This window comes from Ictidomys tridecemlineatus, chromosome 8 (assembly GCF_052094955.1).
Source record: "Ictidomys tridecemlineatus isolate mIctTri1 chromosome 8, mIctTri1.hap1, whole genome shotgun sequence".
In the NCBI taxonomy this organism is placed as follows: Eukaryota; Metazoa; Chordata; class Mammalia; order Rodentia; family Sciuridae; genus Ictidomys; species Ictidomys tridecemlineatus.
In genome coordinates this window covers 1,960,904-1,988,829 of record NC_135484.1, presented here as the reverse complement: position 1 = coordinate 1,988,829, position 27,926 = coordinate 1,960,904, and the positions used below count along the sequence as shown (strand labels likewise).

Genomic DNA, 27,926 nt, shown 5'->3' with positions numbered 1-27,926 from the left:
GGACACTGAACCCCCTTCCTTTTCTGGTACTGCTACATAACTGTTTCATTACTTAGGCCAGATTTTTTTTGGGGGGGGGCGGGGGTAACCAGGCTCAGACCACTGAGCCACATCTCCAGCCCTATTTTGTATTCTTTATTTAGAGATAGGGTCTCACTGCGTTGCTTATCATCTTGCTTTTGCTGAGGGTGGTTTGAACTCATCATCCTCCTCCCTCAGCCTCCTGAGCCGCTGGGATTACAGGCCTGCACAACTGTGCCGGGCTCAGATTTTTTTAAAGTTCTAAAACAAAGACTTTGTTGTTCTGTTTCCTGCTTGACTGATAGAAAAGCAATGCTTACTGAATGTCAGAATACCACTGCTGGTGGGAATAGGCTCTTAATTACCCATGTTTTCACGTAGTAGTATCTTTTGATTAATACAACACTGACTTTGTACTTTAAATAATAAAAACTATCCTCATGTGCTAGCAATAGGAGTATTTTAGTAAAAATAACAAACACATATTTTAAAACAATAAATCAAGATTCCTTTCCCCATTTCTGGTATGCTTTAGAATATTGCCATGAATATAAAAGACCCTCAATTGCCTACTTAGACAAACTGTAATAAGACGACTCTTTATGACACAACAACTCTGCTCTGCCTCTCCCTGGTGCCCATCTGCAGGGGCTCCTTGGTACTCAAGCTCATCTAGGAAGGACCATGACAACCCTGACTACTGCAGGCTGCTCTTGTCAGGAACGTCTTCAATCAATCTGACATTCAGGAATCACAGCCCAAGGACTCCATTAAACCTACCACATTAAAATGACATTCTAGACATCTACTACACATGGTGAGGTTGCAGACCCCATGTTCGTCTCAAGTACATCTAAGTAACCTAAAATCCTGTGCTGCTTTAATTAGGCAACTTACAATATTACACACAACATGAAATCTGCAAGTCCAAATTTAAATATTAAAGTAAACTGATCATGAATTTCAGAAACCTCCAGCAAGACCAGGACACCATCTTGCAGCAGAGGTGTTTGCCTCTCCTGAAGCCTAGTGGGAACCATCTGACCTGACTTCTCCGTGGTCACAAGCTGCCTCTGCATAGGCACTTGAGGCTCCCCAGCTCGGGTTCAAGTACAAACCACTCCCAATCATGCTCCACATCACCCTACGCTGACTCATGTTCCTGATGTTGTCATTCTCTCCACACAAAACATCCTTCTGATGCCATGAATCTGCCCAGATTCATTCGACCCCTAGGCTCACCTGCCACCCACCAGCCGCCATCTCTTCTCATTTGTGCTCACATGGGGTTTTCCATGTTCCCCTGGAGTGCATATTTACTGGGATAAGGAGTCTAAAGTTTTAATGAATGGATGAATTCTTTAATAAGTGAAGAAGGAACAGATACATGTCTATTACATAGGAATTAGCAATACATCTTCGTAAAATTAGTTTAGAAAGTTAGAAAGCCTAATCATATCAGATGATAGATGAGCTCATTTCCTGTGCAGCTCAGTCACATACCTTCTGTAAAAATCTGTGAACACAACTGCTGTAGAGAATTTACAATGCCTCTGGTGGTTATTTCAGAAAAACAAAATTATAGAGGAGTAACTTGAGATGAAAGACCACTAAGGAATTTCTGATCATCTGCACCAGAGCATAAGGATAGGTACTTTCATCCCCAATACCATACTGTTGGCCCAACTATAAGAGGCTTGCTGTGTCAATCTGGCCACAGTAGTCCTGGTCTGACAACCTGGACAGCAGAGAAAGCCAGACATACTGGAAATGGACAGCTACTGGACAGGTGCAAAGGAAAACCCAACTGCTGAGCCCTTACAATTCCTTAGCTGTAGGGAGCCCCCTTAATACCTGCCCATTTCATCTGAATAGAAATAACACGTTAGCCTAGGATAAAAAATATGTAAGATACAATTCATTAAACCACTTAATTTATGCCCAATTTCTAAATAGTAATGCACAATATAACCCGGCCCAGTAAGACTGAACTCAAAATTTATTATGTGATACATTAGCTTCTATTTTACACAGACACGAACGTGATTAACTCAATCTATGGTAGTTCTATCCCTTTCCCAGTTGGGGAAGGAAAGTGAGGTGCAGAAGTTATGCCTTCTCTGCCACTGCATGTTAGCAGACAGCACATCAGTCACTAAAGCTGAAAGCAGAAGCTTTGTACATACCAACTAGAAGTCAGTTCAGGAACATACAGCAGGTTATGGCTGTTGGTGGACTGGTATCTGTCAGCCTACAACCGTGCCATCCAGTACAACCCTTGAAACATGGCTTTAGAATAGGCATCTGAGTATAAGACACTGAGATTTCAAGGCATGTTTGGAAATACTGACTTTTACGCTGATCACATGCTAAAACAACATTTTGAGTGTAGTAAATAAAATGAAGCATTATAAAAATGAATTTCATTTGTTTCCTTTTTAAAAAATGTAGCTAATAGAAAATTTCTAATTACCAATGTGGTTCACAATATATTTTTATTGAACAGCCCTGTTCTGAAATTGAAGGATTTTCACAAAATGTATGCTATCAGTAACCAGAGTAACTAGTAATGAAATTATAATTATGCAGATAACTGGTCAAAATAAGATCTTATGGCAACATACACACAAACATTATGCTCTGGTTTCTAACCATGAGAAAAACAATGAGTGCCATTGTAATTGAGAACATGACACAGTAGAGCAATACATAAGAGCTAAATAATATTAAGAAGTTATTGCCTAAAGGTACGTAAGATGGTATTTAAAAATACTGCATTTTGGTCTACTTATTATTTGCAAAATTAACATCACAACCATTTAGGATTACCCACCACTCCTCATTCAACAGGCCGGTTTCCTTACACAGTAAGCAGGACATGCCCTCTCCCTGATTCCCAACAGGGAGACTGACAGGGGGCACATACAGGGGTCAAGGGACACAGAGATGCCACCCACAGGGGGTCTGTATCCCAAGCTTAAAATGCACTGGTAGCCATTCTCCTTCTCAGAGGAAAGGGGCTTTGAGGAGAGAGAGAAAGAAGGGCAGAGGGAGAAGAGGGCGCAACAGAAACTCAGCTCAGCTTTACCTCTAGACAGTCACACCCGAGCACAGCAGAGCAAACGTACAACCAGGAAGACAGAAGTAACTCCACCTCGCCACCGTGTATTGCCTAGCTGCGAGCCTGCACTTCCAGCCGCCTCAGCCGAGAAGGGGAAGGCTGCTCCCCAGGCCCGCTCTGGCTCTTCACCTGCCTTCTCAGAAGCGGGCAAAGGCACCCATCCTCTGCCTTAGGTGGATGCAGGCATAAGCAGGAGCCGGCACTCCAGACACCCCAGGAGCAAACAGAGTGTGTGGGAGTCCGTATGAGTAACAGCATGAAAACATCATTAAGCAACAATCCAGAAGGAGAAAAATATGCTGGAGGAAGAAGGTGCTGCCAAGCTGCCTGGCCCAGCCCATTGTTCTCAGGTGCAGAGGCCAGCCTGGTGCCCGGCTGGAGCTGTAAACAATGTGGGCCTGGGACCTAAGAGCCCTATGCAGCACGCAGCTAGCTCACACCCACAGTTCTCAGGGCTTCAAAGGCTTTATCGCCAAACTACCAAAATCCAAACTGGAGTTTAGGAAACATTCGGAAGAGTTCTCTTTTTGGTAGGAATTACCTTAATGTTTAAATAATCAGTTCTAAAATTCATTCCTTACATAGCTTCAACACTGGCAACCCTGAGAGTAAATGATAAATTATCCTAACAGACATGGTATGATACACAAGGCAAGCTTGACCTTCATGGGCGAAATGCTAATCCCATTGGTTTGTTGCTTACTCTTTTTGTATCAAATATAAAGAGGAAAAACCAAAACACACCCCATCACCCAACTCTTCTCTCTTCACAGAATGAAGAGGCAGAAGAGGCTGAGGTTGAGAAAGAGAGAGAGAGAGAGAGAGAGAGAGAGAGAGAGAGAGAGAGAGAGAGAGAGAGAGATTGAGAGGAGAGAGAGAGAGAGAGAGAGAGAGAGAGAGAGAGAGAGACTGTCGCCAGGAAGGAGGCACCTCAAGCTTTCCTTGGACTCGCAGAGTGGTGAGAGGCCCTTGGAGGGACCCTTCACCTCCACAGAGCTTGCCACGGTGGATCTGCACAGGGGCACACCTGGACCCGTAAGCCTGATGGGGAGGCGGAACAAGGCCAGCACAGTCTGGGCTTTACGTGCACCACACTGTGAGAAGACAGTTCATCAGAGGACTGACAATTCATATTCTTCCTATTTTACTACTATAACAAAATCCATCAATATTTCAGTCAATCCAAGAAATTAGCCCTTGGGCCATAATTTTTAAAAAATCAGTGAAAGAATCATTCTTTTAAAATAATTTACTATTTTTCTTTTGGCACAAAAATATACTATTTTCTTGTTCACAGGGTCTTTTCAAACAACCTAACAGAGTCGCTCTGTGCGCCAGGGAGTAGTCTTCACAAAGAGCCCCGGTGAGGTGACTGCACTCTCCACCAGGATTTCCCACATGGTGGAACAGGGCCATGAACGAACGACACAAGAGGATGGTCTCAATCCCTTCAAAGGATGAAATTACAGTTTCTGGAAGCAAACTGCTCCTCAAATAGTGAGAGGCATACTAACCAACACTGCCTTTCTTCTTTTTAATAGAGGCATCTTGTGTTTTAAGATGAGTTTTAAAAACTTAATCAGTATCTAGTCTAAAAGCACAAACATCTTTAAAGCATTAATTAACCTTCCATTTTTACACGGGCTAGTAAAAGGTCCTGAGTACTTTTAAACTTGTCACTCTCATGTTGCTTAAAAAAAAAAAAAATAGAAAAGAAAACAGGTTTTGGAGAAAGGTTACAGGAACCCCACTCAGTGCAGCAAACAGTTAGGTGGTGGCTATTCCAGTCCTCAGCCCTGGCAAGCCACACAGCTGCACTTATCATTGTTTAAATAAAGCGGTTTTCACCATTTTGTAACCAGCAGGATCAAATGTTATGGCTTTTCTCTCAAATAAAAAGCATATAAAGGCTTTATGTTTTTACAAACCTTAAGAATTTACAGCATAAAGAGAGCACCAACCACTTGGGTGTGTAATCATAGCCACCTTCAGTGGTTCTTCACAAGCAAGTTAATCATCAACAGGCCTGAACAAGTGGCCTGGAGGAGAAGCCTTTGTCAAGGATCCCGGAAGAGCCCAAGAAACTCACCGGTTCTGTCCTCCCCACCACAGAGACCCACATTCTCCTCTCTAGGACAACAGCAGCAGCTCCCGAGCTGAAACCAGCCGCCCACTTCTCAGTTTTCAAGCAGCCAACAGCTGGCTTCTCAAGATGGGGAGGGCCACAACCCCAAGCTGGACGCTCCGGCACGGAGGGCACCTATCACACACGGGCTAGCACCAACGCGACACAGGCTCTTACGCAACCAGTGCACTCCGACTCCCATTCACTGTGCACTTTATTAAACTTCAAAAAGAGCTGGGAAAATAAAATTATTTCTTTTTCAAAAATCTAAACTACACAGGAAGCATCATGTTGTCCCATAGATAGTAAGAAGTAGCAAGCCGAATTCCCTAAAAACAACGTTTCAAAACAAACTGTACACACACCCTGCTTCCCCATCATCTGGATTTCATAAAACTAACCAGCATGCAGAGGGCAAGGCGGAGAACTTCACATCAAACACAGTTCAGGGTTACAGCAGCTCAGCAACACACCAATTAAAAAAGGAAAGAGGCCTGGGCAGAACACAAACCCAGTTCCAGTGAGCAGCAACACAGATGCAGGAAGGCAGGCTCCTCCGCAGGAAGGGACACTGGGCTGGCTAGCCACAAGACCACAGGAGCATCAGTGGCCCTGCTGCCACTGTGCATGCTCTACACCAGGCACACAAATGGGGAGCTACAGCCACCACCAAAGCACCAAAGGCAAGGAAACAGGCCTCAGAGGGGTGGCAACTGCATGCTAGTAGCAGAATCAGAGTGGCTCAGAGTGGCACAGTGTGCCCTGAAGCCTGTGGAGCAGCAGCAGAAGGCTGTGTGGCACGCACGGCTGGGTAGGAGGCAGGGCCCACAGGGCCACCTCCTGCTGCAGAAGGCTGCCACACACTGAACCACCCTGTACCAGGAAACACCCAGCAAGCTCACAAACAAATCCAGGGCTTTAACTCTGCACACCTGGGCACCTCTCAACCTGGTAGTGCCCAGGATGGGACGCCTGCCTTCTACTGTGGGCCTTCCTCTCAAGAACCAGGGACACCACAAGTAAGCCAGAGGAAAAGGAGCTGCATGAGGACTGTGCCCAGGGGCTGCTTCTCATCTGGTTTTCACTCCAAGGACACACGTCAAACAGACATCAGAACTAGTCTCAATTCTGAAATCAGACGCTGCCGAGGGAAGGGCGGTCTTCTCCAAGTTGTCTCCTAAGAGTGCCTCACACCAGCTCCAGAGGCTTGTCTCTGGCTCCAGCCTTCTCAGCTACACTCCCCAAATCTGCCAGATACCACATTCTCTTATAAGGCTCCCCAACCTTAAGTGCAACCTGTTTAAACCCAGCTCTCGGGTCCTGGTGCCCCATCCCCTCGGCCCTCCCCTGTCTCTAGCAGCCCCACTTTTAGTGACACCTAATGTACCTGCTGCTCAAGACAGAACCAGAATTTATTTTGATATTCACCCCAAGTCACTGCCCACTCAAACACCGTCTTCCCACACATGTGTGTCAGCACTGACTCCCAGCCAGAATCCACCAGCCCCTCAGCAGGGCACAAGAGTCGAGGCCTGCCTCCAACAGGGTCTGTGAAGCCACTCAGGCCCCGGCACAGCTGCACACCTGCCGTGGACTGCTTCCTGCCACCCTGCTGGCTGCTAGGATCTTGGGTGGGAAACCAGCACTGAAAGACTCTGATGCATGTGCCACAGAGCGGGGGAGTTGAATTTCAACCTTTGCTTTCATCTAAACCTCTTGGAAGGTCCCTGCCTCATCTATAATCCAATCCTTCACCTCCTCAAGACCCACCTTCTCCAGGTCCTGCCCCAGGAGATGGCCGGTAGCTCAGCATCCACTCTTGTCGTATAATTTTATTAGAAAGCTCAGTCATCTGCAAACCATCCTATACTTGCTTGCAGGTACACAGAGCACGTACTCATGCAACAGAGACCACGAGGCTGCAAAATAGAGCCCAGCTACAGTTGGCCCCCTGCAAAAGCAGTTGCTGACAGCTCTGTGACCTGGCCCTTGTGCCCTTGATTTAGACACACAGGTGGCCCCACTTCTCTAATCAGGCAGCCCTTGCTTTCCATCAGGTTTCAACTCAAAAGCCATTTCCTCAGTGGCACCTTCACCGAACCTTCTAACTCAGAGTCAGACCCTCAGCAAACATCCCTGCACAAGCAAGCAAGGTCCCACGATGCCACCTGGTACTTGCTGGCTCACTGTGTGCCCCCAGTGAAGAAGGGCCTGCTGACAGGACAGCTGTTTAGCAATATGATGAAGGCAGAGGAAAACTTCGACTAGGTAACGAGCAACTTCTAGGAGAGCTGAGTCCAGACTCAGTCTCATTCAATCTGTTTCACAGCTGGGGGTAAGCCATGGCAGGAGGAACTGCACTCTCTTGTGGAAACACTACTTCTGTTTTCTTTAATTTTAAATTTATGTACTCTACTCATTGTACGAAACTTCTGAAAAGACCAAACAGAAAAATAAAGTGAAAACTGCCTACAAGCCAAGGAGACGTCTGCCCTCCCCTACAGCTAGGATGAGAAGAGGGGCCCGGGCAGCACGCAACTCTGCGTGGAGTGAGGTGGTGATAACCGGCAGGGGCTGGGCCCCAGACTCTGCTCTTCACAGTGCCTGTCCCAAGAGGGTAGTGTCTGCTTGTGCCTCTTTCCAGGAGCAGTGGTGGGTGGGTCACTGTGCAAATGTAGCACAGAAGGAGAACTCAGGGACTCAGGTCCAGTGAGATGTGCACATGGCTATGTCACATGAAGCTTCAGGAAGCCCTAATTCTGTAACCCTGTACTGCAGCTAGATTCACCACCAATATGGCTACTCTCTAGTCTTTCCTATGAATCTTCTTTTTTTTAATATTTTTATACCTTTATTTTTATGTGGTGCTGAGGATGGAACCCAGGGCCTTGCATGTGCTAGGTGAGCACTCTACCACTGAGCCACAACCCAGCCCCTCCTATGAATCTTCTTAACTATCTCCCTCAGTATGGGAAACAAGAGAAACCTAAAGATTAAAAAGTAAAGAATTATACTCTTCTTTTCACCACTAGGCTGTGATACCCTCTTTGGGATAAACATTCTAATAAGCCACTTACTAAGTTTATTCTAACACCAGGAAAGGTAACAATCCAGTCTTAATAGGACTCCATGGCCTGAATCTAACCTTGGGGGACACCCCCACCACTTTAGTCTTGGGTTCTACAGCTTGTACTTTTGTAACAAGGCCAATTCCTGTTGTAGCTCTAGAGAGAGCTCCTCAGAAGCTTCTGCACATAAGCAAGTGCCAAGAGGACACACAGCAGCTCCAGAGGCTGGGGTGGGGAGTGCCTGCAGGACAGCTATGCCAGTGGCCCAGTGCTAAAGGTCAAGCAGCACAGCCTCCCAGGGCTCCAGAGCTCACGTGAGGCCTGGCCAGCCCTTTCGGCCACAGGTCTGTGTTCCAGCCCAGGGCCTGTCTCTGCTCCTTGCACTCCTTCCCCACTCACCTAGGTCACAACAGGCAGGGCCTTCCTTCAGGGCTCCTACCATCTGCTCGTCATTTGACTCCTGGCCTGAATCTTCCTTGGGAAAAAGCAACAAAGGGCAGCTCTCTTGTCTTTGGCATCTTGCCTGTGCCTCTGTGTAACAGAACAAAGGCTGAACTGCGACTTTTGGCTTGGCTCATCCTAAATGTCCACCTGACACCTGGCAGCCTGGAAAGGACAAAAGTTTGGAGCAGAGGGAGAGGATTGCCAGGTGGAGCTTGAGTCCCATCCCTTCTCCTGCTGTGTCAAGACACCATACCGGAGAGAAGACCAGGGACCTTAGAAAACCAAATGCTACCCATGTCACACAGCAACAGAAAACAAGTGGTTCTGGATTGGGAGTTTGATTAACTCCAGATGACAGTGAGTCTGATATTGGGAGCTCAACCTGCACATCCCAAACTCCGGCAAGATGGGCTTGTGAAGTGATTGTACATGTAATTGAAGTACAAAAGTTAAGTCTCTTCTGCTCTGTTGTAGCTTCCTCTGCAGTTCTGGGGTGGAACCCAGACCTCTTCTGTGCGTGCAGAGCACACTAGTACTGAATGTATATATACCCCACCAGAAGTGAAGCCTTCCCTGTGTATCTAAGTAAGCTGGGATCAACTGTGATCCTAATGTTTTCTTTATCCTGCAACTGGGTGCTGACTAGCTGGTAAGCGCAGAGGGAAAGGAATCACACAGCTGGTACTTCCCTTTTCATATCTTTACATGTTTTGAGGTATGGATCAAGGAAATGGCAAGAGTCTGGAACGTAACAGCCTGTGAGCCCAGGCGCACCAGGGCTGAACAGGAGTTCTGGACTGTGGGCTGGGCTCACAGGCTCCACATGCATCCTCCTTCCTTAGAGGTGGCTCTCAGGGACTTGGGCTTCAGAGATGGCCTACTGAGTTCCACATGGGCTTTTTTTAGGACACTCCTGAGCGGCAGTCCAGGCCCTCCTACTCCACACCAAGCCAGAAAACTGTCAGTGTCAGCACCTATTCCTCAGCAGCAAACCCTTCATTCCTTGGTGGAGCTGGCTCCACACTGCCCTCTCCCTGCCTCCACCCCCTTGCCATGAGGGCCAGGCCATCCAGCACAGCAGCCACAGGGCTGGTCTGCTCGGCCCCACTGGTCTTGTGGCCCAGCCAGTCTCCCTCAGGCCTTTCTTATAGGAGCACACAATCCAGGGACCAGCTGGCTTCAAGGTTTCCACAGGGCTCCACCAATGCTTCTAGGGCAGTAACCTCTTTTTTTTTTTTTTTAGGACACACCATCTTTATTTTTTTATTTTTTTTATGTGGTGCCGAGGATCGAACCCAGTGCCCCACGCATGCCAGGTGAGCGCATTACCACTTGAGCCACATCCCCAGCACCAATAACCTCTTTTTTTCTCACTTTTCTAAAATGTGCAAATGTAGAGTTTCATGGTACTTAACTGGATCTTTGTGACTCAGTCTATGGATAACAAACTTCAGAGTTAACCTAGTGAACATTATGTGACCACAGCTGGTAACATTATATTATGTAAATTAACTTCCATAAGTAAAGACACATGACAGTAAATCAAATGCCATTCTTTAAATTAAAAGAAAAAAAACTATTCTTGTTTATTCTTTTTTTTTCCAAGAAATATTTTCCTCTACTGTTTGCCAAGGACTGTCAGGGAGTGAAGGTGCTAGAGAGAAGGCTCTGCAGTCAGCCCTCGGGAGAGCAAATGCCTAGTGATGTACTGCCAGCTGCAGAATGCGCTTCAAAGAGAATCACAGAGGGACAGCAATGAGAGGGTGGGCTGCCAGTGAAATCTTCAGACGTAGGACACCTGAGCCTTGTTTTGAGAAGAAGCATAAGGAACAAAGATCCCAAGAAAGGGCAACAGTGTCCATAGGAATCCCATGTTAGGAGGCCTGCATGTTCCAGCTCACTGCCTTCAGGAGCCACAATCTCAGAAAGCTCCCTTCTCTTCCACATGTTTGGTACAGTGTTAGCCTCTTGGTCTGCCTCTGTGCCCTCATGCCAATCGCTGAAATACTGTGGATCCCTGGGCAATGGGAACAGCAGGGTTTCAAAGGACAGTTTGTTTATTTCGAATGAATACTCAGTGTTATGATTTGGATCTAAAAATGTCTCTTGTTGTGTTATGCAATGTCACCAATGTTCAGTGGTGGAAAGACTGGATTATTAAGGCTGTAACCTCATTAGTAGATTGATTCATTTGATGGATTACCAATTTAAATGGACTACTGGGTGGTAACCAAAGGGAGGTAGGGTGTGGCTGGAGGAGGTACTTCACTGGGGTGCAGCCTTGGGGACTCTGTCCATGGCCCCTTCCTGTCTGTCTCTCTGCTTCCAGGCTTCAAGGAACAGAGCAGTGCTCCTCCACCATAATGTTCTGTCTCACCTGTCCCTCACCTGGACACAACCAACCATGGACCAGACCTTTAAAGCTGAGTAAAAACAAACTTCTCCTTCTCTAAGTTGTTCTTGTTGGGTATTTTGGTTACAGTAACAATAAGCTGATGAACACACTCAAGATAATAGACATTTGGTACAAAGACAAATTTCAAACTATATTTCCGTTACTATTACCAGTTTAAAAACACTTCTCAGGATATGCTAACAGCCTGCAACACCCAGGGCACTGCTATCATAGTGCTGCACAGTATCTGCAAGCTTTCCAAACACATTCCCTAGAGATAAAAAACAGGTAATTTTACTGGTAAAGCATTATTTTAAACAAAATATTAGCAGAGTTCACTGAACTGTTAATTGAATATTAGCTTTAACAATCATGTTTGTTCCTCTAAAAGCATCTATGAAACCACCAAAGTTCAGGACACACAAACCAGACTTAAACATCCACAGTGGAAGAGGCTATGAGTAGTAATTCCAGTTGTTTAACTGAAAGGGAATGTGTGGCTGTCGATGTCCTGCCAGATTAGTGGGTGCCAGAACTCAGATCCCAAGAGCCCTGGGGGGCAGCCCAGCAGGAAACACCTGAAAGGAGAGTGATGAGCCGAGGTCTCCTGAACCCCAATCCACCTCTGCAAGGGAACACCTGCGAGGCAGGTCCCCAGTGGCTCTCAGACGCCAACACCAGCTGTGAGGAGGCGGTAGACCTGTGCAGGCTTCTCCTGGGCCCACACTTTCTCACTGCCTTCATGGGCACCACCCACCAAGCCACATTCTCAGAGCAAGAGTCACCCCACAGTCATCAGCCAGCACAGGGACTCATTCAGGCTGCAGCTCCTGCCCCAGGCGGGGCGGGGTGCTGTCAGGCTCACTCCCCTACCTTTGCTGCCACGATGCTGAGGCCCATTCCATTCTGCTTCTTTAAGGTCACAGTGATTATTTCAGGCTCTTTCCTTAAAGGCTGGGCCTGAAGGAGGAAAACAAAGGCTCACTTTATGAGCAAAAGGAGAGGAAGACCCACCACCTCAGCCTCACACAGTGACCTGCAGAACTGAATACTGGCGCTCTTGAGCATGGAGAGGACTGGCAATAGTACTATTTAAATGTTCTTTTAAGAACTTAATTAATAAAAACAAAGATGAATTTCCACTGCTCTCATGTTAGAAAACCTTCCCCTATGACAGAAATCCAATCTTCACCTTCCCCTCCAGGTTCTTTTTGGGGGAGCGGGGGTTCAAAGAAATTTGAACATATTTCATACAGTCTGTAACGAGGATAGCAAAACCCAGCTATACCAAAGACAACTTAATATTTTAGTCTCTTGGGAAAATGAAACATCATTTTATTTTAAATGGAAAAGAAAGTGGCTGCAGGAGTTGTGTATCGGCGTTCAGAGTCCCTGCCAGAAGCCCAGCGGGGGCAGGGGGTGGTGGTGGTGAGGAGGTCTACCCAGAGGGGTGAGTCGTAGCACAAGGCCAGGCTTGAACTGATTCATCAAACTGGAAAGAGAAGCCGTCCAAAGCCATGTGTCCTATACATGCCACGCCTCATCCCAAAGTGGGGACAAAACCTGAGACACACCAGCAGCACACAGGCCACAGAAGCTAGGCAGCAAAACCCAGGCCACGTGCAGCAGCGTGGCCATGAGTGGGCCACTTAGTTATGGGACAACAGCAAGCCTGAGAGAAAACATTTTGAAGGAAAAAAATAAAATCAGGTGATAAAGGAATTAAAAAAAAAAAATCAAGACTTGAAATCTCCTAAAGAATCTAAGAATTAGAAGGTGAAGAACTGGGGATTCCTTCCAGGAGAGTACTTGTTTTCCTATAAAAATCTGGTAGTCAGAAGTGGATGCTATAACTTTGAATTTGGCAAACAATAATCAGCGATGGTTTATCAGTAGTTAAATGTGATTACACATTTGGTCTAATAGAGCAATCAATCAATTTTTGGAGACAGCTCTGCTACTCAGATTTAAGGTATGCTAGAAGAGCCAAAATAAATTGCTCTGAATTAAATATACAAATGAGCATCTTTTTGTTTAAAACTTTCTGTACAAAGCAAAGGAGAAATTTCTCTTAAGATGTAGAAGCTCTTTACTATTTCAAAAGATGCAAAATATTAGTGAAAAACCTGATGTACATTTAAGAAAAGGTAGAACTGACTAGAAAAGAATAAAATATTTTTTGCCAAGGAAAAATATTTTTCTAATAAACTCTGTTAAGAACACCATATTATTACATTTTTAAAATATGCATTAACATTAAGGCTGGCATAATTCTGAACTTAAGTATTCTTTAAACAGCACAATTTGTTAATAGATGAAAGTGTAAGATAGATGCGGCCCAGGGAAATGTTTCTATATATAAATGCATGTTATCTTCATAAATCATGGTTTTAAGATGTCTGAATCAAATTGGTATTTTAAGAGGGCCCTGAAATGTTTCCCATCACAACAGAGTTCAGTACAAGCAAGGAACACATCCGCATCACATCTCCAAGTCAGTACAGACCCACCCAACACCCTCAGACTACTTGCCAGTTCTGTGTTCTCACGCAGAAAGTGGCTTTCATAATCTGCACCTTCAAAATGTATTGTCCAAGTACCTGGTGAGCGCACATGAGGAATCAGCCTGCAAAACCCTAGGAGGACACAGGTGTGTTAGGACAGGGAAAAGCCCAGCTCTCAGAACAGGTGGCCCTGCCAGCAAGCCAGACACTACCCAAGCATGGCATCTCACAGGGCCGACTCCTCTCTGCTCCTTCATTCTCTACAAATCTGATTATGAGATACTTAATTATATACTGGTTTTGATCCAATAGGATTTCAGCAGCAAAGTGAAATTGGGTCTTTCTTTCCTCTGGATCCCCAAATGACTTTTTTATTACTTCGGAAAGAAATTAATTATCAGGTCATAAATTCTGTAGAACTGTTTACTGCAGACTAGGAGACCCTCGGTGGCATTCAGAATGTTAATAGACGAAAATGTATATCAGGTTTTTCACTCAGCAGAGGAGAGGAAGAACGACAGGGCCAGAGAATGGCACAGATGTGGGCATCTGCCCATGCAGCAGACTTGGCTCACCTCTTCACTATTTTTCACTTTCTTAAAACATCAGTAAGCTGGTCTCCCTGCAGCAGCCCTGAGGGCATGGGTAGAAGCCATGAAGCGGCTGGGCCTTGTTCCAGATCACCCTCATGTGGACCAGTAACCTGAGCATCAGCTCTGTGCCCAGCCGTGCAGGAGGAACCTCTGGGAGCGTGGCCCCCTTCAAGTACAGTGGAAGTGTAGAGCAACTGAAGAAATACAGAAGAGTCACTCTTGGGAAGGCTGCCAAGTGTGAGGGCCATAAACACGCTGGTTTTAAAAGAGCTGATGAGCCAGGTGCAGTGGCCATGCCTGTAACCACAGCAACTGGGGAGGCGGAAGCAGGAGGATCACAAGTCCAAGGCCAGGCTCAGCAACTGAATGGGAACCTGACTCATAAAACAGAAAGGGGCAATGGCCATGCCTATCATCCCAGTGGCTGGGAAGGACAAGGCAGGAAGATCAAAGGATAGCCTTGGCAATTGAGTGAGAACCTGTCTCGAAATAAAAAAGGGCTAGGGATGTGATTCAGTGGTTAAGTGCCCCTCTGGGTTCAATCCTCAGTACCAAAGTAATTAGAAAAGTAAATAGAAAGGGCTGGGAATGTAGCTTCATGGTAGAGCACTGGGTGCAATCCCCTGAAGTGCAAAACATAAAAGAGCTGCTGGCAACAGGGCAGACTAAGCAGAAGGGGAGGCCTGGGCAGGAGGTTGACAGAGACCACACAAGATCAGCACATGTGACTGTGGAGCATGGAAGAGTAAAGCTGTCTGTGGGTTTTGACTTGTTGAGAGATGTGCACAAGACCCCTCCAAGCAGCCCTGTTGTAGTTGAATGCCTGCTGTCCCCTGGTTCCCTACTCTGTGGCGAGGGCCATACTTCCACAGGCTTCCCATGTGCCTAGAGTTCTGGGCCAGGTCAGATGCACTTCAGGGGGACTTGGCGGGCCTCTTGCTGCATTACAGCCAGCACTGGGCCACAGGTGTACCCTAAACCAGGACTAAGGGCTCTCCTGGCATATGCCTTCACATCCAGGCCACCCCACCTGGTCCTCTGCTCTTCTCCATGCACTCGGCATGTTGGAAGGGCCACACTACTCATACCATGTAAATAACACTCATGGGAAGAGGCAGTCTTTCTAACATGAACTTTTTAAAAACTACCAAAACTTTGAGATACCTTTGAAGATAGAAAAACAAATTTATGTGGTAAGTGAAACATTCACTGAAGTTAAAAATCATATTCACTGAATTTATCCATCATGGGCCCATGGATATGACACTTAACTTCATCTTGCTGTTACTCCTTGTTTAAATAAATCCCTACATTTTGCATCTATTTTTCTACTCATCAGAGCTTTTCTCTACTTTCCCCAAAAGTAGCACAATAGAATCAAAATTTTGTCTGATTCAGAAGCTCATACTTCACAGCAACAGTGAGCGATGGGAGGGATGTAGAGTTGGAGGAAGATCCTGACTTGCAGCTAGCTGCCTTTCCTCTTGCCAGAAGATGGCTATTCTTTCTATCAATAAACAAAAGCAAGACCATGTAGACAGGGTCATGTGACAATCTAGGAAGGCCTGAGGTGGACTCTTGACGGCTATGTCACAAGCCCCTCTATGCCCCACAGAGCAGTGTGTCTTGCACAGCATGCTGGAGGCTGGCCCTTACTGGCCTGGCAGGGCGGCCCTGCAGCAGTGCCAGGGTGCTCGGCACTGAGGCAGCCCTGGCCTCCTGGCAACCGACCCAGTCCTCAGAGACCTCTTAGTCCATTTTACAGGTGAGAACCTGAGGCAAAGCGCAAACTGCCCCAAGAGCACAGGTGGCAGGGTTGGGTGGAGCTGGCTGGTTGGTGCTACTCTCCCCTGCTCTACTGGGCTGGCACCAACATTTCACCAGGTGGGCAGGACAGGTGCTTTCTGCAGGGCCACCACATACCCACAGTCATGCGAACGAACACATCTGACCTCAAGTCACCATGAAACACTTCTCAAGTCCAGGCAGAGTCCTCAGGAGACAGTGAAAGAGAAGCTCGCTTCCTCCTGGGCCACAGCTCAGGATCCGCTGGGTAAGCAGCACTTACCTCTCTGGCACAGAGGGTCTAAAAACTCCTGTAAGCCATTTGGAATGTTTCTGACAACGTCACAAGAATAGCCATCTTCTGGCAAGAGGAAAGGCAACTGCAAGTCAGGATCCTCCTCCAACTGTACATCCCTCCCATCACTCCGGGCTAGCTCATCCGCTGTGTTCTCAGCCACAGCCACCACGTTGTCTATGAGATCCTATCAAAAAAGAGCACTAGGTCATAGAAGATGCTCAACACCTGAAGTGTGTGACCAGCAACACTCAGAAGCCAAGTGATCACAGTAGCTCACCACCTCCCAGACACACCTAATGGGCACGGGGCTCTGGAGACAGAGCAGGCTCTCTAGCTCATCCATGCTCATTAGCTGGCTTTGAGAAGCGACAACTCACAGGCCAGCTGCTCACATTTTAAATAGGGACCAAGATGCCACTAATCCTCAGCTACTTATGGCTGTACATAGGAAGAAGCTGTTCAACACAAGAAAATGCTATTCCTCTTTTCCAAATAGTTATATCTGTGCACAGTTCTTAAATAGCTTTATGTTTCAGTCATTGTTAATCATCATATTCTTATTGAATATTTAATGTGAAAATATTTAGAAGTGAAAAGACTGGATGTGGCAGTGCACACTTGTAATCCCAGTGACTGGGGAGGCTGAGGCAGGAGGACCACAAGTTTAAGACTAGCCTTAGCAACTTAGCAAGGCCTTCCCCCAAAATAAACAACAAAAGGACCAGGAATGTGGCTTCATGATTAAGTGCCCCTGGAGTCAATCCCCAGAACAAAAAAAAAGAAAACACAGTAAAAAGCTTACATATTAAATACTAACAGCTGTGTCACAAGCCCTCTACGCCCAAAAGAGCAGAGTGTAGTGCTCTTCACTATTTTTCACTCTTAAACATTTTCACCACTTAAATATTAAAGCTTATATGTTAAATTAAAAAAATGAATAAGTTATCGACCCAGTAAATTTCCTACTTTGGAAATACATCAATAGAGGGAGTTTTTGAATTAGAGTCTCACTCGTGACTTCCATCTTAAACACATGCACAGTCCAACCATCGAAGACCCAGCCCAGCACCCTGCTACTCCCACTCTAGACACTAATACCAGTCCCCATCCTGCCTTCCTCCCTACAGGGGCGGGCCTCCAGCACATCCACACCAGAATGGTGATGTCCATCCGTCTCATGCAGATGGGAGGCATCATGAGTGTCCTCTGCACATGCCCTCTCATGCCACTTACACTAGTACACTCACGCAGGCTGTTGTGGAACCAGAGTCCACACTTCCTCACTGGAGCTGGCACTCCCTAACATGACAATGACGTGCTCTACTGGCAGGTGGCACTGCTGTCTGTGTAGCTTCAAGTGTTGGCTGTTTCCTGCCTCCTCCTGGCACAAAGCAACACTGAAGGGTGGCTCACATAGCCACCCACTCCATCTTCAGGGCTCAGGTGGTTCCCACGGCACTGTCTGAGCAGCTGCCTCTGAGTAAAGAGCCATCAGGGCAGACTCTGTGGTCTGGGCTCTTGGTCCCCATTTCTTCCAGCAAGCAGCAGGCTTGCCTGGCTCAGCCTCTTCCAGATTAATAGTTTTTCTTCTGCTTAAAATACTTGTGCAGTTTCTGCTCCTAGCATTAAACTGTCTCAGATAACTATAAAATGGATTTTAAGTAAAGTAATATACTAAATAAATTGTGAAGTAGGTGTTCCTTTTCTCTCCTCATTCAAATTTTCCCTGCACAAACACATTCACACTTGGTCACAATGTAACACTCACTTACCGTGGGGATAAAAGGCTCATCAGGTGCACAGTGATAATTTTGTAGTAAGGCTTGAAGCTGCAGTGAATTTAACTTAAAGCAGGTGCTGTTTATATTTGGAATGTCATCAGGTGCATACTTGTCCATGGTAAGCAAAGTAGTTGCCTAATTAAAAGAATAAATGAATATCACAAATTTATTTCAAAAATATTCTCTCGGTCTAGGAATGTAGCTTAGCGGTAGAGCACAAGGCCCTGTTCAAATCCAGAAAGAATAATAAGAAGAAGCAGAAAAAATAATAATCTTTTATGTAATATTTATAAAGCCAATAACTTGCTTATATAATTTCAAAATTTAGGAAAAAACACACAAACACACTTATTGATATCAACTAATATATTAAACTAAGAATGTCATCCTTTTTTGGGAGGTGGGGAGTGCCAGGGACTGAACTAAGGGCCACTCAACCACTGAGCCACAACCCCAGCTCAATTTTTTATTTTATTTAGAGACAGGGTCTGACTAAGTTGCTTAGTGCCTCATCATTGCTAAGGCTGTTATTGAACTCGCAATCCTCCTGCCCAGCCTTCTGGATCTAGATGCCTTCTGGATTTTACTATTATACAAACATAATCAGATTCAATTATTCATGTTCATAACACATTTCAAAATTCCCTTGGAGCCAGGTGCAGTGGTGCACACCTGTAATCCCAGCAACTCAGAAGGCTGAGGAAGGAGGATTCCAAGTTCAATGCCAGCCTCAGCAACTTAGTGAGGCCCCAAACAACTTAGTGAGACCCTGTCTCAAAAAATAAAAAGGACTGGGGAGTGGTTCGGTGTTTAAGCACCCCTGGGTTTATTTCCTGATAAAAAATATATATGTCTTGAGGCTACATATAACTCATTTCCTTATTTCCTTAAATACAAAACACAGTGCCTATTCTTTGATATAAACAATTCCCTCAGAGCAAGTCAAGGCATCAGGACATGATCTAGCTTGTGCATTTTAAAATTGGAATTTATCTTTCACTATGAAGCTTTCTGAAATACACTTCACTGGTCTCAATACTCTACCGGTTAACCACTGTTACAGGTTGTACTGTGTCCCTTAAAATTCCAATGCTTAGAGGCCTAACCCCTAGCACCTCAAAACGTAGCCTATTTAGATGTGGTCTTTACAGAGGTAACAGGTGAAAATGAGGCTGGAGGGTCATGTGACTGGAATCCTTTTACAACTGCACACTTAGACAGGCATGCACATAAGGAGAAAGCTGTGTGAAGCCGAAGGCAGATCTGGGAGGATGTGTCTCAAAGGCAGGCTGTCTGGAAACCACCCGAGGCTGGGGAAATCTGGAACACATCCTCCCTTGTAGCCTCTGAAGGAGGCAACCCTGCCAACAGATTTCAACTCTGGCCTGAAGAACTGGAAGACCACAAACTTCCACTGAGCTACCCAGTTTGTGGTGCTTTGTCAGAGCAGGCAGGTGCTAGCACCTCACTGTTTCACTATTGGTACATGAGAAAACCCAACAAAAGGAAGGTTCTGAGTTCTACTGGATCCAAGTTCTTGTACATCATAATATCTGACACATTTGTCATAAAATGCATTACCCTGGGACAGGAACCACACACACCTGCACGATCCTGCTCAAGTGACAGTCCGCAGCCAGTTCTAGCCCCTGCTTCTCTGCCCAGGCTTCGATATGTCCCAACTGCTGGCGGATAATTGCTCCCCAGTAGTGGGAGCAGAGCCCTGAATCCGGGTCTGTCACCAATCTGTTGAACAGCCACATATTGATGAAGTGGAACAGCTGAGAGAAAAGCTGGATAGTCAGGGCAGCATTGACTCTGCAGCGCCGCAGCAAGGACATGGCTCCCGTGAGTGTGTGCAGCACATCATCTGTCCAAGATACAGAATGAAAATGAGCCAAACGTCCCCCAAGAACCTTCTGAACCACACCAAACCTGGATATGGTAGCTATGGAAGTAACTGTGTTGACTCACTTTAAAATACCAATCTCTTTCAAATAGGAAACAGTGGCATGGTCTTAAACTACATATTATTATTAACTAATCACTCTTTAGCCAACAGGTTCACTCAGAAAACTTAGAAAGTATGGCTAGTATGACATACCCAAAAAGGACATTCATAAACAAAACAGACGGTGGCTAGGAGTTATTACTGCCAAATTCAATAAGACATCTCATTTACTCAAAAACACACACTTACTTATTTTAAGCATGAAGGTAGAGCTAAATCGAAGGGAAAAAAAGGGAGGGATCACGGGAGAGCCTAACCTATTTTTGGTCTTTGCAGACTGTTCTCTTCAGGATCATCCAGAAAGGCGGGCATGTAGTTATTCAGTTCTGACTGAAGACAGTGGACCAGGTATCTGAAAGCATTAGACAAGCTCAATCATCTCAGCATGATGCTTCGGCACAGCCAGACATGCTACCACAGGGGAAACAACCTGTACTCTTTAGAAACATTTTCCATTCGCAAAACCAAGAGTGTCACTACTCTGAGGATTCCTGAAGCAGAGCTCACTGAATCCAAGACTCTTAACCAACACCTCTGGCTTATGTTCCTTAGCACTATCTTCACTTAAGGTAAATAAAACATCAATACTTGCTTTGGAAACTGAACAAGAAAAGATAGTGTCATCCTCAGAAATGTGCTCCTTACTTAAATGCCATCTGAACCAGGTGTGCTAGAACGTCCTGGGCATCGAGCGTGATCCGACTAAGGTCTCGGTCCTGCTTGATGAAGTTGAGCAGCTCAGATGCGTTGGCCATCCAGAAGGCAAGTGCCCCTGCGATGTTCTTCTGCTTCTGCGGGCAGAACATATTTCCATCAGCTATGTGGCACAAACCACAGTGACAGCAACAGACAGGAATGCTCCAAAAAGCTGCAAAGACAGACCAGTACCTTCCATTTTCACCCAGGAATTGACCACAGATACCAGATACTTGCAGAGGAATTTGGATGTGTACAATGGGAAGCAACAGCCACTGCAACTGCTTCCTAGGACCCATGTATACAGACCAGGGTCTAATTAGCTTCGATTTATGCAATCAGTGGAGAAATGCAGATATCAAGTAATAAAACACCAAATTGTAGATTGTGCATTATCTGGTAATCTGTGCAGTATACACAGATGTATCCACAGTTACCCACAGCCACCCTGATACTTGTAGTCACTGGCACGGACACCATGTGACTCAGTATCCAGTACTGATCTATCGCATCCTCTCCCGACCACATGTGCAGGCCAGGCAACCTCAGATGAGAGTCAAAGAATAGGAACCAAAGACAAATAATAAGGAGAAGAAACAGAACTCTGGTCATCTCATATCCACACTGAAGTGCATTAAGCAGAAATTATGAAATGCTGATAAAAGTTGCACAGTCAAAAGGGTTTTAGTACTGCGTGTTCAGTTGCTGGATGAGGGTTATGAACTTTCAGTCCAGGTGCTGTAGTGTCATACTGGACATGGAAGCAGCATGAGAAACTCAGCTAAGCCAACGCAGCTAGGAGCAGCTCCCAGCAGTGTTTCCTACCTGATCAACCTGGTCTACCTCCTGGCGAAAAACAGACGGGGAAATCAGCAGAACAAGAGAAAGAAACGTGTAAACAATCATGACAGTTTAAAAAAAAAAAAAATCAAAACACTAACATGAAGGTACGACATGAAGGTACAACATTCAGTTATGTTATTCCCAATTACATTTCATTTATGATTCTGAAGCAGCTTTGGAAGTATATGACATAAAGGATTAGTTTCATGTTCTTAAAATTGGCACAGTAACTAAATGAATTTTATCGTTTATCTATAAAGATGATGTCACAATAAAACACACACAAACATACTGATCTCTTTAAAAGATAGGCAAAGGAAGGACTTCTAAACGTCTTTCAATGACACTGAGTGTCCATTCCAGAATTAACTAGTAGAAATGAGAGAGACAGCAAAGACTAGTACAAACATCAAAGCAAAAGCTGAGAATTTAAAACTGCTTGAAGAACTTACACTGTACCTATGCTAAGGGAAATAAATGGGATTTTGGAAGCAGAATTTAAATTATTCATTGCCATAGTCCACTAATTTGAAGCTTAAAAGCCCTGTCCTACCAGCAATGACTGCCCTGACTAATGGACACTGGCAAGGACACATCTTCTAAGGGCAGTCTGTGGCTGGCTTCACTCCGAGATGTGCTTTTCAAGTTCAAACATGAAGGGAGACAGCCAGTGCCTCAACTGAAAAGGAAACTCATGCTTGCCTATAAAATGATGATACTAGAGTCACAAAAAGGTATCCAAATAAAATGTCCTTTTTATCTATTTCTTAGCTTAAGAGAATCATAACCCCACCAAATTTACATCATGCATGCGAAAGAAACATTTTCTTAAAATTTTTGTCTTTTAAAAACAATTCTGAGGAAATTAAAAGGTAATCTTAGTTTCCCCCAAATGGTCTTGCTAGGAGGAAAACAACCAAACCATCTACCCATATCATTTAACATCATATTACTAGAGTTTTATTCCTGAGTAAGAAACTTGAAACCTGTGAATCTACTGCTAAGGTCCTTAAAGATTGAATCTTCAAATAAATATCTGCTATCCCAATTTAATCAACCATAGATCTAGAGTAGTTAGAAGAACCAAGCCATTCCACCAACAGAATGCATCCTCCTGTCCTGAGACTTTCAAGATAGGTTCATGAAAGAATTTCATTCTCAGTGAGAAATCTGTTCTGATGCCCAGCACTCTTCTATGCATGTGGTCAGAAACAGACCACTCCCATAAAAGCATAGTGGACACACCCAGGGAGCAGTGCTGGCCTGCCCATGGCACACTAAGGCGGTGGTTACCAGGAGCAGCAGGCAGGAGCTGGTGATAGAGTGTTTTGGAAGGGGGAGTTACACAACACTGTGAATGCACTAAATGCTACTGACCTGTTCAGATCAAAAAAGGCAGCTGTTTTTTAACATGTAAATTACACTTCAATAATCATTTAAGGAAAATGCTACAAAAATGCACAACAGTCGCAACATTTGCTCACATCCACTGTGGCAATTGCGAGGTCTTTCCCATGATCAGTGTGTCATCACATACAGTTTCATCTTCATTTACTCTGAAGTACATAGGGAAGAAAGAGATAAAGGTCTACATTTCCTCTGAACATCTTAAGGTACACGTTTTCTACGTTCTTACTATAACTTATTTAGAAAGAGCAGCCTTGGGACAGTCAAATATGCAGCAGGCCAGAAGTGCTAAAGGACCTGCCTTCCCTGGCCAAGTGCCAACTCCACAATTGGCAGGCCTCCTGCCGCACTCACCTGAATGACCCCTTCCATCATGCTCACCATCTTGTTGACCACGGCGATGACCTTGTGCGTGCGCTCCGTGGGGCTGACATCGGGCCTGTGCTGGCTGGACAGTACGTGCCGACATGCCATGTACAGCACATAAGTGGGGGACAACTTAAAATGTACTGTAGAGCTATTCGTGTAATTGATAATGGCAGATAAAAAGGAGTCTTCAGCTGTAAAAAGATTGTAAGATAGAAAACAAGAACGTAAAAGTCATATGGGAAAAAACCAAACAAGAAATAATGCACTAACAGCAGAATCTGAAAATACTCACCACTTTCCCTGAATTCGATGCTGGCAGGCAGCATCAGTTCTGGCCCAGCAGCATCCTGAGTTCTAAGAAGGAAAGTTAAAATGTGGTCACACATCTACCAACACCACTGGCCACCTGCGTGGATCTCAACAACTACTTTAAGTCTCACATGACTTTCAAATGGGAAATAAAAAAACAGATCTTGCCTCATAGGTGATCCATTCAGACACTGAGGCAAACAGATGGGGAACGATCTTATCAGCACCCCCCACAGAATACCAGCTTCTCTGAGTACACACTACCATGCCCAAGCAGCTCTAATACACGATCCTGTATTGCTAATAAGCACTCCTGTCTGGGACAGGGATCAGGTTCCTGCACATGCTACACTATGGCTCAGGTGACAGTGAAAAGACACCACAAGAGACACCCAGAGAAGCTGAGCCAGGGTGAGCTGGAACCCAAGTCCAACACTTCCTAGAAGTGGGACATCATTTGTCCTTCTCTATTAATGGGCACCAAGGCTGGGTGTGGCAGCGCATGCCTGTATCCCCAGTGGCTCAGGAGGCTAAGGCAGGAGGATCACGAGTTCAAAGCCAGCTTCAGCAAAAGCAAGGTGCTGAGCAACTCAGAGAGACCCTGTCTCTAAATAAAACACAAAATAGGGCTAGGGATGTGGCTTGGTGGTCGAGTGCCCCTGAGTTCAATCCTTGGTACCCTCCCCTGCCCCCCACCCCCCAAAAAAATACATTGATGGGTACCAGAGAAGAAGACTTTTAGGGTTTTCCTAGCCACTCAGTACCAAAGCCTCAAATAGGCATCTACTTACTCCTGTCTTCTTAAGGTACTTTAGCATCAGTTGGCCTGACACTACATAAATATGGAACTAATTAAAAAAATAAAGAAAAACTAGAGTTTGGAGCATTTCTAAGAACCAGCATTGTGCTAATGTTTACCTATTTCCAGGTTTTCAGGATCAAGTTATTTCAAAAGATAAGGACATTTCTATTGCTGTATGAGTTCTTCCAACAGTGGGTCACCACCCAATGGAGATGCATCAGATGACCTTGGGTTGTGATAACAGTCAAAACACATCTGAAAGCCACTGCTAAGCACAGACTTTCTAAAACATGTATGGGAAACAATCACAACTCCAATTTAAATCTCCTGCTTTCCCCATTGGATAGTGCTTAACTTAAATATCCTTTCTCTTAGATATGTAATTAGGACCGTGAAGTTAGTATTCTTTAGTTTGCTACTAGCTATACTTTATATGTAATATTTACCAAAAGCTAGACATACACACACACAGATGAGTGATTAGCTTCCGTAACATTTCAAAATCTTTATCGTTTAGTGAATTTTAACAGACAATAAGAACTTTCAAATATCCTGTCTTTGAGAAATCAAGAAAATTGACAGCAGAAGCCAAAGAACATGTGTCCTTCCCTTTGTGCATACAAAAGAAAAATTGAGTTGTGTGGATTAGTGATTTATATTGCAAGGAAAATATCCATTGAGTTAAACACTGACTTCAATCAACCTGAAGTTAGCTTAAACTCAAATAAACCATGTATCTGTGAGATGGAAAGCCAGCGCAGCTGTTGGTCATCTGAAACTGAGCTACTTAGCAGACCCTGGGTGACTGCCTGCCAGCAGCAACACTTCAGTGGGGACTGACAGCTGGTGGCGAGCTGCTGAAGCAAGCATTTAGAATCACAGGTGCGTTCACTGAATGAATAAACAGAGAGCAGAAAAAAAAGAAGCCTGGGCTGGGTTCTCAATCTCCTCCGTCCACCCTCACCCTCCCCCAGCACCAGGTAAGCAAGGAGAACAGGAATATCATGTGTGTTAGCATAAGTTATTACACTCCTAAGGGTAAATCCCCTTCTTATCAAATTGTGCTCTTTAAAGTTTATTTTCTAGCTTATGATTTGATCATTTGGATTTAACTCAATAATTTAGAAAAACCAAGATGCTCTTATAAGCAGAATATAATTTAAATTCTCAATGACTTTACTATACCTCTCTCTTACACTGCTGAATTTACAGACACCTAAACTGCAGATAGACAGTTACTTAATGGATTTTGTCTTTAATAACCCACAAAACGAACCTAGATAAACCTTACCAATTATTTATTTCATAATTTTAACAAATCTGGTAAAAGTAAGGTTAAACTGTGATTAGAAAAACAAATTGTGACAAAAGGATTTTTTAAACTAAAATTAGTACTTAAGGAGCAACATTGTGTATAGGTAAAGAAATGAGAAACGTGTCATAGTTTTCAACTTACGGATGTTTGCGTGAGGACATGAATCCACTTGGGGAGGGAAAGACTGCTCAGGATGTATAACATTAATAAATACGGGTGCTGTGTCAATATGGTATCAAAATACCCATATGATGGTTAATTGTATGTCAGAAATTTATTTTTTATAAGAACACATTTTAACTAAATATTCTGCATGGTAAAATCAGTTTGCAAAGACTCAAGGTTTTGTTTGAACTGTAAACATGTTGCTTTGTTGATATTAAGACAAGATGAAAGCAGATGAGCCTTTCTTTCCATTCCCACCCTCTTCTCGCTGTCTTCTCACCACATAGCTTTGGAACAAGTAACACTTATTTAATTGGTGCAGTCATGAAATCCAAGACACTTTAATAAACACATTTAAAATACTATATGTAATCACTCAGACGGAGGACACTGAAGTCTTGCAACGCACAGTGACCTCTGCTGGAAGACGGGAAACTGAACAACTGCTTCCCCACCAATTGCCTCCGCTACTGCAGGGCTGACAGGGAACAGTCAGCTGGCTTCCTCCAGGCTCACAGAGCACCTGCAGCTCCCTGCTCTACAGGACAGGATCCCATCGACATTTCAGAACAGGTACTGGACAACACAAGCTCTGGTATTACTGTTTAACATGTAAACTGTTCTGGAAGTCACAAGGATACAGAATTTCAACTTATTAAGGTGAGACATTAAAAATCCTAAGAAAAAGAAACAGAAAGCAGAAGTTCTCTCCCTAAAGACCAGTTAAAAACAAAGCCATGGGGAAAAATCATTTATCCTCCACCTGTCTGCCACATCAGAAACAGGGGCCACACATGGCTCTCTGACATGCTTCAAGATTCTCTTCAAAGTCAGTTTGGCTTTGTATCTTTCTAAACATTAAAGATTTCTTCTAGAAATAGGTGAAATGACTGGTTTCCTCTAAATAAAAGAATTATCAATATTAAGGTCCTGTAAAAACTTCTTCCTCTACACATTGTCACAGAGCAGGCCATTTGGAAGAGCTACCTTATTACTCAAGGTGCAGCTTGCATCAACTCAGTAATGCTACAGCATATGAGGGACACAATTACTAACCAGATAATTTTTTTTAAATTCAATAACACAGAAAGGAAATACCTTAAAAATATAATTGAAAGCATTCTTAAAATGTCATTCTAAAATGCAGTTATACATAGTTTGGTATCTCTTGCCTCCAAGCCCTCTAGGAATGCTTTCCCTCCTAGAGGCTTCATACAATAGTCCCTACCTGCTCTCATGCCTGCGGTAGTCCTGCTGCTGATCCACGCGGATCATAGGCTTCACCATCCCTCGTTCAGCCGTGCTGGAGGTGGAGGACACCTTGTCGCTGTCCAGCCTGGTGGTGCTCTGTGCCAGGGGAAGCACAGTGTGTCAGTATGCATGCAAACCAGGCTCTGCATCTTGCACTCAGCACTCTAGGCAGACATCGGATTCAGGACTGCCTTTTGGAAAAGGAGCGGCAAAGCCCGGTCAGCTCCCTGCAGCCCAGTCCACAGCAGCATGCCCAAAGCACTTGGCACCGAGAACAACATGACATACACAGCCACTTCTGTTTTCAAGAGCTAGGAGTGAGCTAGCAAACAGAAGAGAACTGCGAGCTGTGTGTACAGCAAGAGCTGTGGGTCTTTTGTTTATTTATCAGTCTTACGATCAGATGTAGAAAGTCTGCTTACTTTACAGCTCAAAACCTAGAGAATTCAGCACAGAAGCTGATTTCTAATCACTACAAAGCAAAAACACATGGTGGTCCAATAGAGACATAGTTAAGTACTTGTAAACAGTAGACTAACCATTTGCAAGGCACACAAAAAAGAAGAGAAAACCATCAAAACACATTCAAAAAAATTAATGATAAATTAAAAATTAATATGATA

The 27,926-nt window shown here is 44.7% G+C and overlaps 1 protein-coding gene across 24 annotated transcripts in view; it reads right to left on the bottom strand.

The window, feature by feature from the left end:
* The window catches only part of Afdn (afadin, adherens junction formation factor), a 126,072-nt gene that overhangs the window by 25,845 nt on the left and 72,301 nt on the right, over window positions 1-27,926 (bottom strand). For 17 of the 24 annotated variants that reach the window (XM_078018694.1, XM_078018700.1, XM_078018689.1 and 14 more), the window contains 11 exons: window positions 27,281-27,399; window positions 23,754-23,815; window positions 23,447-23,652; window positions 21,668-21,688; window positions 20,792-20,937; window positions 20,404-20,498; window positions 19,740-20,005; window positions 18,127-18,270; window positions 16,340-16,538; window positions 13,707-13,810; window positions 12,048-12,134 (listed from right to left, as the gene is read on the bottom strand). In XM_078018694.1, coding sequence (XP_077874820.1) covers window positions 12,048-12,134; window positions 13,707-13,810; window positions 16,340-16,538; window positions 18,127-18,270; window positions 19,740-20,005; window positions 20,404-20,498; window positions 20,792-20,937; window positions 21,668-21,688; window positions 23,447-23,652; window positions 23,754-23,815; window positions 27,281-27,399 — 1,449 coding nt within the window. The remainder of the gene's footprint in view (window positions 1-12,047; window positions 12,135-13,706; window positions 13,811-16,339; window positions 16,539-18,126; window positions 18,271-19,739; window positions 20,006-20,403; window positions 20,499-20,791; window positions 20,938-21,667; window positions 21,689-23,446; window positions 23,653-23,753; window positions 23,816-27,280; window positions 27,400-27,926) is intronic. The other 7 variants (XM_078018695.1, XM_078018703.1, XM_078018704.1 and 4 more) reach the window with 1 other exon arrangement.